Consider the following 14,072-nt stretch of genomic DNA (forward strand, 5'->3'; position numbering starts at 1 on the left):
TACATCTATTCCTTTATGCATTTTTTCAGTTATTCAGTGGGGTATGTTACGATTAGCAAATTCACCAGTCTGCACGCTGTTAAGATTTGTGTTACAGTAGCTTCTAAAAGCTTAGTACAGGGCCCTCTAGTGCATTACTAGCCCCATTACAAGCAAAATGAACTTCAAAGGCAGGGAAAAACCATATTGTGTGAGTGAAGTGGGGCCTGATACTTCACTATGTTGAGGTTAAGGGGATCTTGAGCACTGTCACAGCCTTTTTCCAGTCAATCTCAAAGGAAAAGGCAGTACTGAAAGATTGTGTTCCACAATTTTGCAAATGTCCAAGTACTTACTCTGCAGTCTTCCCCATCCTGTCACATAGCAGGCAGTGTTGGATGATAGGATGCTTTGTGCAGGAGGGAGGCAGGCCAGCTTAATGTGGTCACTTAAGGTGACGTGTTCCGTGAGTTTGATCAAAGCAATGTCGTACCTGTGGTCATATGCACACATTTGAGAGGGGGGAAGAGAAAGGGAAGGGGTGAAGAGATTTGCAAACAGATTAAGACACAGTAGCCTGAGTACTTAGCAGTTATACAGCACTTGGCCTATTCAAAAGAGATGCAAGGGAGCAAGGAGGCCAGTACATAAGCAGTAAAGATCGCTCCACCCTCAAAGCAATGGGGAAATCCATGGACTGGAAGACTGTTCCTGCAAAACTGTCCACTTGCCTGCTGGCGGCTTTCTGGAAATTGCCTTTTATAGGTTCTTTTCACCAAAACCAAGCATGTGTTAGGACTAACTCCAAGGACCTAGAAACTGAGAGGATTTCTTTGCTAACTGCCCTTAGCGTGCAGCAGGACGTAGGAGTCCTTCAGCAACAAAGATATTAATACCATTGATAAATTAATTCATTCCTTTCCACTGTATGAAAGAAATCATTGCATAGAACAGCTTCCCACCCAAGTGTGAACATGCAAAATGGTATCTGAAAACACAATTAATCAATAAGCAATTGATATTGAAAATTCTTTATCTTCTTTTGAGGGGGAAAGGTACAAACTGGAGACTCAACTCTCATCTATGAGCAAACATTTAGAAGTACCACTGTAAGCTGTAACAGGAGGCTCTAAACATTTCTGCATTTAGCTGCCACAATTCGGGGTAGGTGGGATTCAGGCAGTTTGATTTTTGCCTGCATCTAATAACTGAAAAAATACTTGACACCAACTTACCCATTTGCAACATTCTGTGGATCCCAGTTCTCATTGACAATGATTTTTTCTGGAGGAAGTGCAATTGATCCTTTTTCCACAGCTGCTAGGTTGTATTTTCCAAGATATACTCGATATTTCCTAGAAGAACTGGGCAAGAAAAGGACTAACACTCAGTTATGAAGCTCCTGGCTTGCTGCTTAGGCATCTGCATCTTTGCCACCCGAGATATTCGATAAGAATATCCTTAAGACTGTAATCTCACATCACATGCGTGATTTGTCTGGAGCTGAACCAACGTCTGACTGATTTGCTAAGGACAAAGCATTTTGTGCTAGGCTTAGTAATCATTTCATCTCCAAGCCATCCTGTCAACTCCTGCTTATGGCTTCATTAACAAACTCAAGATGCCTCCAATCTTTGCAGGATTCAGCTCATATTCTTCAATGAAGTAAACAATTTGGGCTGGTTTTTTGACAGTGATAAACAGCTGTATGATACAAATAATATGTAGGATTTATAATAATAACATGCAGCCAATCCTTCTTATTTCATATGATGACATTTTCCACCACTTAGTGTTACAATAACCAAGAACTATAGGTACGTATTCAAGGACATATGCTACCAAACGAAAATAGGGTTGTCTTTGTGGAAACAGTTTTGATGATGAAAGGGCATAGCTGTACCTGATCATTTCTTTGTTATACTGCCCCATAATATGAAGAGCTTACTGAAAACAACTGGTATATTTAAAGCATTTGTGATTATTTAATTGATTAGTTAATCTGTGGATCTCACTGCCACATATATTATAGAAACAGGCAACACAGCTGAATTTTAATAGCAACTTGAAAACATAATGATGTTCGTAGTTATTTACAGAAAATGAAGAATATATAAGTCAGGTAATTGTATGAGGGTCTTTTTCCCCTCTACTTTTATTTTAAGAAAATGGAAAGGTGTCATTTTTCTTCTGACCTGTTAGTTATAATCAAAAGATGTGATGTGAAACTCGGAGCTCTTAATTGGGAAAGAGAGAACTGGCATTAATACGGTTTTGCTTCGTCTGTCTCTGGTCATGCACTGCTTCCTGGGTACAGACTTTAACTCCATTATTTACCTGATGCAGTGTGCAGCTGTCATCACCCAGTTGGTTGCAATGAGGGTTCCTCCGCAGGTGTGATACCATTTGCCATTGGAACTGTATTGAAGGGAGGCCTAGGATCAACATATCAAGTAAGGCTCAGATTTTTGCTTACTGATTTTTCATTGTTGCATTTTCTTCCTGCACCCAGAACACAACTTGCTGCTGGAAGATGGCAGGAGGCTTGCAAGAAAGTTGTTTCCAACTCCTGGCCATAGAAAAGGTTTCCCTCCTTCCCTGACATCCAAAAGCTTGATTTTTTTAATGTTGTTTCTTCTAAAGCTTTTGCTAAGCCTGGCTCAAATAGAGCATTTCATTTGCTTCAGAAATGTATTTTTAACTCCAGGTACAACTATGCTCCAGTAGGCATTGTATGCTCCACCGAATTTCACAGCTGTCTTGCTTAAATATGGGATGGTGCCCAAGATTACTGAAAGAACGTGAAAGCCGGCATAACCAGCAAGAGGTGGCACATTCAGAGCTTTCTTAAAAAGACTGGAAACTTTGGGATTGATCAGAACGTAATATTCAAAACCTAAGACATGGCAGGCGAGATGCATCAAATGAAATATAAGACCTGTTTTTGTTCAGCCATGTTGTGTGAGGGTAGCACAACCCTAATTGTTCCAGGGAAAGCACAAAATGACTGACCTGCCAGGGCCAGCTGAAAGGTCTTGCATTTTCCCCTCCAACAACTTTAGACACAGCAGGTGGGTAGGCAGGAACCCCGCAGCCAAAGGCTAGAAGACATGCAAAACAGGATATGTGTTTTAAAGGTAGGAGGTTTAAAAAAATGCCTGTAAGAGAGGGTTTTTTAAAAATATAGACTGTGTTTGCACAGAACATTTCAAGGTACAAATATAGGCTGTGATTTAATGTGATAGAAGTGAGGATACAGCCATCAGTCAAAACTGACCAATGTTACATAAAGCCTGTTTGAACGGTTTCATTTTTCTGACAGATAATCAAATCAAGTTGGCTTAACCACATTCTGATGTGTCAGCTGAGATGCAGCTCTTAGCCAATGCAACAATTTGATGTGGATTTACTGTATTTCAGTGCATTCAAGCTAAGTAAAATAACTTTGCCTTTGCTAAAGGCTGAGAATAGTAATGCTAATTGGGCTCTTGTAATAAGAACAGAATAGCACAGCACCTAGTTACTGTTCTGAGAGACCTTTTTCATTAACTGCCTATGCTGTATCTCTTTCTGCTTTGTTGCAGAATGTCTGATTTCCCTAGAAAAGGAAAGTTAAAAATTGTGCTGAAATTGGGTACGTACCTGCAGCTGCCCAAGTCAACACAGCAAAGAGGACTCCAAGCATGATGCCGGTTAGCTGTATGCTGCAGGCTCTGCTTTGCAAGCCATTTTATATGTTATCATTTCTCTCTGGGACACGTGACTCAAAATCTGATACCGATGGAAAAATTGTGTAATTGTGGGATAATTTTTTATATGCACAAGTGCCTAAAAAAAACAGTTTAGATGGACCTTGGATCCAGGCTATATAAACAATTTGGTTAAAAAAAAATTCTGATTGAGTTACATGTTATCTGTAGCAGCTGTTTGCTTTCCCATTGCCTTGAACGTTCATCACAAAGGTGTTTTCAGAAGGAAAACGTTGAATGAATTATTCTAATGGTTGATGGTATTTCAGCAGTAACAGTGTCTGATGCATTCAGACAGTGACAGATTCGGACACGTCAGCGGGGTTGGATTAGACAATCTCTGGAGGCCCTCTGCCAGCCTTAATTATTGTATGATTCTATGATTGCTTGAAATTGTATTTTGTTCTGGTTTGTTTTGTGACTGATGGCAACTACCACTTTGTACTGACTGAAGACCTGTATCTTCTTTTCTAGATCGAGTTGCATGTGTTTTTTTCATGCCATACTTCTTCAATAATGCAAACTGTAATCACTTTGAAGTGGAAGATGTCTCAAGCAATGCAAAGAACCAGCTGTCCATGATGATGGAGAAACACCGGTGTAGCGCGGTGAGCCAGACTTCGTTTCTTTCCTATTTACCTTCAATTGTTAGATCAGTAGCACATCCCTGGAAGAGAACAGGGTTCCTGTAGCATTGCAAATGAGCATTTTTACACCCCAAATCAGCATGCTGACCTGTGGTATAACGCAGTGTGAGCTTCTTGATGAAAAAGGGTAAACCATTTTCACCAACAGGACAAACCAGGCAAGAGCAGGCATTTAGAGCACTAAAGAGCTGCTGCCACAAAAGAAAGCGTCCTAACTCATTATGGGCATTTGAGATCAATGACTTGATATCAACACTTACCCTTGTGTCTCTTTCTTCCTTTTTTTCTTCTACTACAGGAATTTTCCATCCTCTATCACGTTTCCATCTGCCTACCTTCACCTGAAAAACTGTTACTGGTTATTTAAAAAACAAACATCTCTATCCCATAAGCCAGGTCACACATAGGGAGCAAAATTATTAGAATGGAAACAAATATCATAATGCCAGTTTTGTAACCAGAATTGCATTGTACATACAGACCAAATTAGAGGTTTCAGAAAAGCTGAAGTAAATCTATTTGATGTCAGTATTAACAAGCAGCAAAATTCCTGATTTTCATAGCTTCCATTTAGCAGTAGGTACTGATTTGGATGAAAGATGCCTGGAGCACACATGTGGAAGGCAGAAATATATAATGCTGTGCTGTTTTGTCTGCTTCTCAAGAATGTATTATCCTACCCAAACAATAGCACTTGAGAAAGCTGCATTCTGAATTTCAAATGGCATCAACCAAACTCTGTTCTGGCATCTTGTATTTATTATCTGACAAAAGCATAAATCAGGATTAACTGAGTGCAGAATTGGGATTCTAAAAATTTTTTTCATTAATTAGTTGGCTCTCTTCTTAATGTCTAAATTTACAAGCTTAAAAATGTACTGTGCTTTTCAGTTTAACTTCCATGCTGCTATCATTTTTGTTGAATACCATCTAAAATTTAAGTATAAATTTTCCATGTTTAGTTACTGTTTCAACTTTCCTGTTTTATGGGTGTGCTTGTAAACATGGAATTTGGTTTATTTTTTTTAAGCATTTCTGCAATCATTTCACAAATAACCTTCTGCTATCTTGCACACTGTAAATAGAGAAACCTTATTTTTTCCCTTTCTTCTTTGTAAAGGAATTCTGAAGCAGTTCTTTTATTATATGGGGGGAAGGCTCATAAGAATCATAAGAAATATTTTTAATGTAAAACACTCTCAGGGCTTTGGTTGGTTGGTTGTTTTTTTTTGTTCCACTCCTGCTTTATGTAACAATTGCTTATCCGCCTTTTCCAGGTCTAGCCTAAATAGGCTGAAGTATCTTTCTTGGACTCAGTGGGCATCATACTGTTGGCAGTTCTGCAAGTGAACATCAAAAGGCTCAGCCTCCAGCTGATACCATGGTGGCTTGGAAACAGCTCCCTAGAAGCTCTTATCATCTTCATGCCAGTTGTTTCACAGAAACTAAGCATGGAACTTCAGTAAGAAAGAGCAGGAACTTCTGGTATGTTCTCTTAAAGTGTAATAGCTAATATCTCTTTCAATATACAATGTACTTAGTGTACAATTTATAATGTACTCCATTGCTTCACTACTTTTAGTCTGTTCCCTTGTAGGGTAGTAACTATGCTAGACCGATTAGCAAGTGAAATGGCCTGCAGGTAAGTAACAGACACTGAAATCTACTTTTCTGAGGGAGGTTTTCCATCTGAAACTAGACAGTAACCTATTTAAAAATTCAAAGTTAAGTCCTGCCCTAGCTTTTCATTGGCAGCACCAAATGTGCCAAATTCATTACTTGCTGGATGGCCATTAAATCTGCTACTTGATTGTTCCCTGGGTTCATTTGTGTGTGTTCTTAAAACTAAACCTTGGCCTGCATGCCTCAAGATAGAACAAGGTTACACAGAGCCAGGGAAATGGAGATTAGCACCACCCTGTGCGTTTCAGTGTTTTCTTATGCCTTCCAAATTGACTGTTCCCAGCTTAGACCCATTTATGTATTATTTTCCACACTGTACTTCCTTTTAATCTAAGCACTTTTGTAGTCAATACGGGCCACAGGTGTAACATAAGGCTCTGCTTGTTTTAACCAGGTGAGGAGCAAAGGGAGGAGAGAACACAGACCAAAAAAAAAAGAAAAAAAAAAAAAAGGAAAAAACAACCACACTTTCATGATCAGATTAGACTGAAAGATATTTATTTAGAAACAACAGCTTTGGTATTTTAAAACCAAACAACCTTTAAATCGCTAGAAAGTGGGATATCTTCCCCCATAGCCAAAACAAATCAATGCACAAAGTCTCAATATACTTAGAATAGGAAACCTGCAGATCAGCATTTCCAAGTGTAAATCCAGAAAACAATTTCATTAAATTCATTAAATTTCATTTAATCATAAAGGCTGAAAAACCTGTTACCAGCACTTAGATATCTACAGTTCAATTGACTGACTTGTTACTGAAGTGGAGGCAAAATTATTAACATTCTCCCCTTCCCCCCAAGCAATAAATTAAAAAATGTATACCAGAAAGGAGGTTACACTAAAGTTTTCTAGTTAAGTTAACTCTCTGATGGGAACCATCATTCTTTATTTTCCTGTAAGATTAAAAAACAAATGAAAATATCAAAGGACTTGGTATATCTTCAAGTATTTTCACCAACTGGATAACTCTTAGGGAACTGAACAGCTTACAAGGAAAAAGAAACATCTGTTACAGAAGCTTCTGGGATAAACTCTTGAATAACCACACCTTCCAAGTCTCGGATTCCTCTCTTAACAAGGCACAAAAGGATTGTTGCTTTCAAAAGGTCCTTGTTCTCAGCTGCAAAATTGTCAGATGTCTTGTGCAAATGGAGGCTGAAAGCAGGACTAAGTTCACTTGGACACTGGGATGTTCCCATTCAATTAATGAAACAGGGTGTTATTTCAACACCATTAATCTTGCTTACTGCTACAGAGATTTTAAGCTTCAGCTGCCTTCCACATCATCCCTGTTTCTGGAATCAAGTTCTGCATCATCTTCATTTTAAGCAGGTCCATTTAAGACGAGCCAACAGACTTGTTTGCTGTACACTGCAAGGCTTTTTGCAGTGTCAAGAAGGAAGAGGTGTTACGTCAGCCCTGGTGTGTAGCTGGGAAGCTTCTCAGCATTTCAGAGAATAGTGTCAGGGACAGTTACCTGTAGTAATGGTTAACAAGTCATTCTGTAAAAGGCAGAAGGCAAGTCTTGTAGATGACAAAGGCAACCGGATAGACAGCAGTGAAAAAAGGACATAATTTTATAATTTCAAGGACACGTTTCAGGATGCATGTCAGGGTGCAGCTGTATACGCAGTAATTGAAATTACTTCCTGACCGCCTCTTCCTTTTGCACTAAGGTTTTAATCATGATCATAGGCTTGTAACTGCAGTTGTCTTTGACATACGTATCTATTCTACCTCTTCCTAGGTTAGTTTGTCTAGCCACAAGCACCTTCCACTCTCATTCTTTCAACGGAAGACAGGTACTCAGACCTGCTTGGGATCAGGCCTGATCTCCAGTGCTCAACATTACAAAGCCAGTGAGCTGGGAGGGAAATTGCCAACTGACTTTAAACATCCCTTACGTACTGACTGTCAAGTTTAGTCCAGTACCTTCTGTCCCGCCTTAGCTATCCAAAATTGAATTTGCTTTTATAATCTGGAAAAACAGGGTGATCTAAAGCTAGAACTTTTCCTCTGACAGCTCTATTTAACTATGTCCTTTTTTATTTCCTTTTTTTTTTTTTAAACACAAGCTACATTTAACTCTGTTTAACCCTAAGGAGGGATGCCTCTGAACCATATGGCTAGCTCACACCAAATCCAGTCTCATCTTTCATTTCCACTCTGTATGAACAAGCAACCAGAAAGTGCCAGTACTAAGAAAAGAAATCACTGTCTATTGTCGATTCTGTGCTAAGTTTTTACTAAGTTTTCTAAGGCAACTCAAAACAACAATTTCAAATCCTTTACACCACAGTGAGATGCAGTAGAGCTTGAAGTCAGAACCTCCAACGCACAGTAAAATGCACTCAGTACTTTTCTTAACACAGCTATGTATTTTGTCTGAATGAGGAAAACACTAGCTCAGCACTTTCCCAAAATGATGGTGGTAAACATGGTTTGATGGAGGACTGCACAGTGCCAATAAATCTATGAACACTTACCAGCAGTCCCAAGAAGTCAGCACCTTGACCTAAGAACGCTAGCTTGCATTTGTGTGGGTTTGTATGACACGTCACACGTTCAAACCAGGCAGACAAGGTGCACGTCTCCCACACAGTAGTAAAGTATAGCAGCGCGCTCACAAGCGCTCTGGTACTGCATAACAAGTGTCATCTTGTGACACAGCTGCAACTGGTGGCTTAAAAACAAGCAATGTCCTACACCAATGTGTGGAAAAAGGACAGAAAAGCTGTGTCTGCCTTGATCTGCAGCCTTACAAATGTTTAAGACAGACAGATGATGGATTTATCTTTTCTAATGTTTGTGAGCCCTACTGCTCCAATCCCTGCCCTAATCCTACTTCTTGCAAGAAGAGGTCACAGATCACTTGTTGCAAGAGAGACTGGAAATCCTCACAGTCCAAGACAGAACCTCCCTAGGCACAGCTGACAGAAAATCAGGTTGACAACACTCAGTGGACAGCAGCCAAATCAGCAGCCTTATACCTTACTCCTGAAGAGCGGCTTGGCTCCTGGCCCGCAATATTCGTTGTAGATGAGTTTGAACAGAAACAAGTGAAACAATGTGATTAAGGAGGCCACGCTGAACCAGAACAGGAAGGGTAAGCCTGGGTATTGCTTGGCCATGTGTTCCTCATGAGCCAGAATAGCTTTTAGATGGAGAGTGTGTCTCAGGTCCTGCAAATGGATCAAATCTGTTGATATATAAAGCAGTGGCGTGATGGGTTGAGTCACCATGACGGGGAACGTATGACCTCGTGCCTCCGAGGTCAGCTCCACAGGCTCATTCATACAGCCTGCCTCACACGCGTATAGTCTAACTGGCTTGTCTTGGAATTTCACAGACACATGCAAGAAGGGCTTTCCTTCAGCATCCAGCAGAACAGCTAGATTAATCAAGTCCTTATTGTAATGGATCCCACGTAAGGAATAGCTGTTATGAAGTACGTCAGGGTCAGCCTGAAACTGAAGATGGTTTTCTGTGAACTGCAGACCCCCAAAACTAAGCACCATTCCCTGCATAAGTCCATGGACTCCAGCTGCCACAAGACCTTTGCATCCCCGTTTCTGGAGAGTTAGCTTCCACAGGTCTGAGAGTTGCAAGATCTGGGCAACACTGGTCAGCTTTGCTGGCCACAGGTTCTCTGCATGCATGGTCGCGTGGCCACTGAAGCAGTGGTCAGCATAGTTCAAGCTGGCTTCCATTTTTTCTCTGTCCTCACCACTAATGAGTGGATCTAGCAGAGGAGCTGGCATGCTTGACAGCACATAGTAGAGGGTCATGTTAACAGTCTCACTGGATGGGGTATGCAAATCTGTGATCTTTCTCATTTCAATCCCTGTAATAAAAGAAAACAACCAAGAGTCAGAGGATCCCACGTGAATATGACATTAATTAGGAGACAAAGATCAAACATGCATGTCATTTAATACACAGGTGTTCTTTATAACATCTAAGAAACCTTTGCCTATGAAACACTGAAGTGAAATGTTTCCTTGTATTTTCTTAGACACTCTCTCTGCTACCCGGAGTTTGAATGCCAAGCTCCCACTAAAGGCAAAGCTAGCTTGATACACAGATGCCTTATGGAGCTGTCAGCATGACTCCGCAAGAATGGTCTGCCAAAGGAACATCTATCTTTTTACTGGCTATAAAATAGCAAGTTCTACATTACTTAGGCAGCTACTCTTCTATGCTAAAGCCATTAAAATCTTAATAAAAAGCATCCTTGTAGGACAGCCCTTAACTTCCATGAAGAAATCTGTCATTTATACTGTCACTGGAGGTCAACTCTATTTCCAATTCAGAGCTGGGCGAATCAGTAAAGTTCCTGAAGACACGAAAGCCAGCACAGCCAGAGTTATGATTAGAAACATTCTTTTATCATTTCCTTTATGCAGTAAGGAATACTCCACTTTTGTAAAGTATGCTGGGTTCCAAACCAGGAACACTGTTTCATTATCCCACAACATGCCTTCTGGCCCCCGAGAGAAACCCGTCAGGAAGAGCGGAGCCTCTGGAGACCTTACAGCAACCAGGTCACTGAGCTTTCAGCTGCCCCATCAAGCAACCCTTTGGAGGCCGAGCGTGACTTTCCTTACCTGAAATGAACAGGTCTGACCAGGTCTGCTGGTGCTCCTGGAAAAGATCTTCTATCCCCATCTGCATCACTTCCAGCATCTCTTTCTTGGCCGACTCCCTCAGCTTGCTGAAGGTCTCCTCCAGCCTGGAGACCTCGATGGGCTCCGAGGTGTACACCACGGAGAGCACGGTTTCGTCAAAGTGGGATTTGGGCGCAACCTGCACCCGGCTCACGAGCTTCTTGGCCGCCACCACCATAAGCACCACCTTGGGGCTCCCGGGCAGCAGCAGGCGACCGGAGGAGAGCAGGAACTGCCGCTCCTCCACCTTTTCCAGGCTGGTGGCGAAGCGGCCGCCCAGCGAGGGCGCGGAAGCCGGGGCCGAGGCCTCGAAGGCGGCCACCCGCTCGGTGGGGTTGGCGATGCGGATGCGCTGCAGGTAGAGGTGCGGCCGGCTCCGGTGGGCCACCACCTCCTCCCGCACCGTCACGCAGTCCCCGGCGCCCGCCCCGGGCCCCGTCTGGACGCACCGCACCCGCCGCACGCCGCCCTCCCGCAGCGCCGCCAGCGCCGCCCGCGCCTCGCCGCGCCCGCCCAGCGCCCTCAGCCGCACCAGCGCCGGGTACTCGGTGGCCAGCGCCGGGCCGCCGCCCGATCCCGCCGCCGACACCCAGAGGCGGCCGGCGGCCACGTCCAGCAGCAGGAAGCCGTTGCCCGCCAGCGCCAGCCCCGGCCCGCCGCCGCCCCCCGCCGCCTCCTCCGGCAGCGGCAGCGCATCGCCGCGCTCGGCCTGCGCCCGCCAGGCGCCCGTGGCCGCCTGCAGGCAGAGGGCGGCGGCGCCGCGGGGCTCGGCCCCCCGCCCGGCGCCCCGCCGCGCCCGCACCGCCCCCAGGTACCAGTAGGCGACGAGCAGGAGCGCCAGCAGCAGCAGCAGCCGCCGCGCCCAGCTGCTGGAGAGCAGCCCCGGCAGCCCCTTCAGCCGCTGCTGCAGCCACATGGGCGGCGGCGGGGCGGCGCGGGAGTCCGGTCCCGTCCCGTCCCGTCCCGTCCCGCGGCCCCGGCGCGTCCCGCGGCCGCTCCCCGGCCCCGATCCCGCCGCGGCGCAGCGACCCTCACGCCGCCATCGCCGTCGCCCGGAAGCGCCGCGCCGTGCGGCGGCCCCGCCGCGCTTTGCGGCGCTTTGCGACAGCCCCGCCGAACCGCCCCCTGAGGAGGCGCTTGGCGGGGAGCCCCGGCCCGCCCCGCCGCCGCCGCGGAGCCGCGCCTTCCCCCCGCCCCCCGGCTCCGGGCCCCCGGCTCCGGGCCGCCCCCGGCTCCGGGCCCCCCCCGGCTCCGGGCCGCCGCTGCCCCTGCCCCCCTGCCGGCAGAGGGAGCCGCGGGTGTCGGCCGGCAGCTCCGGCCTTATTGCAGCAGCCGGCTGAGGTTTTGTCTCTCCCGCGCGGGTGGCTGCACCGGCGGAAGAAATCTGGGGCGGGCCTGGAGGAGTTTTCCGTAGTTCCAGTGGCAGCTTACTCCTGTTATCACAGCAGTGTGGAAAGCAAGTTATATTCCATCAAACTGTACTCTGCTGTATAGTAAATAGAGGAACAAAGTTTATGATGTGACTTAGGTGTGCACATCGAGCCACGGGAAGCTTTGTACTCGAGTGCAGCTCTCAAAACACAGTAGCAAGCCGTACAGAAACACTGTGAGTTAAAATGAAGTGTGAAATTCCTGACCAGATAGGGCCAGTGAACCAGCTTAGGGAAGGGGAGCAGACCAGACTTCATTAACTTCTTCCTGCAAAGGAGCTGTTTGATTGGGGGGGGGGGGGCACTGGAATCTGTAAAAACGGTGGCCGAGACCCTGTCCCTTGCGGGTTTCAGTGGGGCTGGTGTTTTCTCAGAAGGTCTGGTGTGTTAGAGGCTGCTTTAGAAACTGAGGTCTGATCCTTTCAGTTTTTAGGAAGTTGCTGCTTTGCTCGGAGCACGTGTTGCACGTACTCACTGGAACATCTGCATTGGCAGCTGCCTCTGTTTAAAAAGACAGGCAGCCGACTCCAGCCGGAGCGCACAAAGCAGTACAAACAGAAACGGGAAAAAAATATGCTTGCTGGGTTGGCATAGCTGCAAAATGCAAACAGAGCTGTCAAATAGGGACAGTCTGAGTACAGCGGTATAAACAATGATGCATTCATGATTTCTAGTGTGCAAAGCCCCTTTCATTTTAGAATGGAGAGATTTAACTTCACTAAAATGAGAAGCTTGCCATTTTTAAAATTCTAGATTGAGTCACAGATCTCAGCCTGAGGTTTGAAGGTGGGGGGCTGAACGCCTTTGCTGTGGCTCCTGGCTTAACGTGTTGAGGCTGCTAAAGATTTATCAGGGGCTTTGTCTGGGCCTGCAAAGTACTGAACAAATCTAAAGTGAAAGTCTGTTTGCCTTTTTTTTTTTTTTTTTTTTCTTTTTTTAGGTAGTGAAACTGGCAGCTTTGCAAAATGAAGTTTCCTGAAATCACCATCTTAGGGAGAGCTAATATTTCCTTGGATTGTTGCCTGTAGTACATCGTTTGAGCATGAGGACTATTCTGTTTGCCTGGTAATTATGAGGGAATTCCTGCTTTGGGGAGAGGGAGTGGAAACAAAAGTGCGTTGAACACACTCAAGAATATTCTCAGCAAACAAACAAATAGTAATGGTAGTTTTTTGGGAGAATGCTATTATGAAGCATGGAGAACATTAGTTAGCTACAGTGTGGCCCTTCTAACGTGCTTAATTTTTTCTCCTCTAAGATCATACCTTCTTGTTCTTATTTTGAAAATCTGAATCCTATAATATCTGTGATTTCTGTTAAAGAGGTGGTTTGCTGACAGAAAACAGCAGACTTGGGCCTCAGAATTTTACACAGCCAATTTATTTTATTAAAATGGAACTCTGCAATGAGGGAGGCTTCTGTATTACCCCAATGCTTTTGTGATGCCCTGTGTTTCCAGCTGTGTGTTCCATCGCCTCACTCCAGCTGAGCGATACATATTGCACTGAGGCGTTGTGGTTCTTTGTTACCCCAATGCACATGCCACACCATCGCTCAGCACACATCCTTCGCTTTTTATGCCTCCGCTAAACCGCCCAGTACTGCTCCTTTCTCCCTGACACCTCACCTTCCTATTGTAACATGTGCCCCATGGGCCAAGCTCAGGCCTGGCTGAGGACTCAGTGCCTCTTTCCGTGACGGCTTCAGCAGTACACCGCAACATTGCTTTCCATCTACTTAATGTCTTGCAGAACAGTACGTAACATTTATACAGCCTTTGTCATTCTGCGAGTTCTTTGCAGACAACTAAATATTATTGTTCACACCTTACATGAGAGAAAATAAGTAATCTCTTAATGTTGCTTTCAGTAATGGAAGAAAAGTTAGGTTTAATTATACACAGGGCCTAAGAAA

At 44.7% G+C, this 14,072-nt stretch overlaps 1 protein-coding gene across 4 annotated transcripts; it reads right to left on the reverse strand.

Annotated features, from left to right (window-relative positions):
* Window positions 1-4,282: 4,282 nt before the first annotated feature.
* KIAA2013 lies at window positions 4,283-11,724 on the reverse strand. Of its 4 annotated transcripts, XM_082329041.1 has the most exons (4): window positions 10,669-11,724; window positions 9,052-9,905; window positions 4,636-4,716; window positions 4,283-4,395 (listed from the first exon to the last, which is right to left on the reverse strand). In XM_082329041.1, the coding sequence occupies exons 1-4, from the start codon at window positions 11,642-11,644 to the stop codon at window positions 4,360-4,362; spliced, it is 1,947 nt and encodes a 648-aa protein (XP_082185167.1). In that variant the 5' UTR covers window positions 11,645-11,724; the 3' UTR covers window positions 4,283-4,359. The 4 variants fall into 4 exon arrangements, with proteins under 4 accessions (XP_082185167.1, XP_082185169.1, XP_082185170.1 ...); XM_082329043.1 differs by lacking the exon at window positions 4,636-4,716 and having other exon boundaries at window positions 10,669-11,723; XM_082329044.1 differs by lacking the exons at window positions 4,283-4,395; window positions 4,636-4,716 and adding an exon at window positions 6,535-7,538 and having other exon boundaries at window positions 10,669-11,723.
* Between the last annotated feature and the right edge of the window lie 2,348 nt (window positions 11,725-14,072).

Source organism: Platalea leucorodia, assembly GCF_965183815.1.
Source record: "Platalea leucorodia genome assembly, chromosome: 17".
In the NCBI taxonomy this organism is placed as follows: domain Eukaryota; kingdom Metazoa; phylum Chordata; class Aves; order Pelecaniformes; family Threskiornithidae; genus Platalea; species Platalea leucorodia.

Bases quoted from the DNA above. Each gene is read 5' to 3' on its own strand.
- KIAA2013 (XM_082329041.1), bottom strand. From the start codon at position 11,644: ATGTGGCTGCAGCAGCGGCTGAAGGGGCTGCCGGGGCTGCTCTCCAGC. The intron at 9,906-10,668 runs GTAAGGAAAGTC...CTTTTATTACAG, and splicing joins GTCAGACCTGTTCATTTCAG to GGATTGAAATGAGAAAGATC. The intron at 4,717-9,051 runs GTATAAGGCTGC...ACAGTTTTTCAG, and splicing joins AGCCGCTCTTCAGGAGTAAG to GTGAAGGTAGGCAGATGGAA.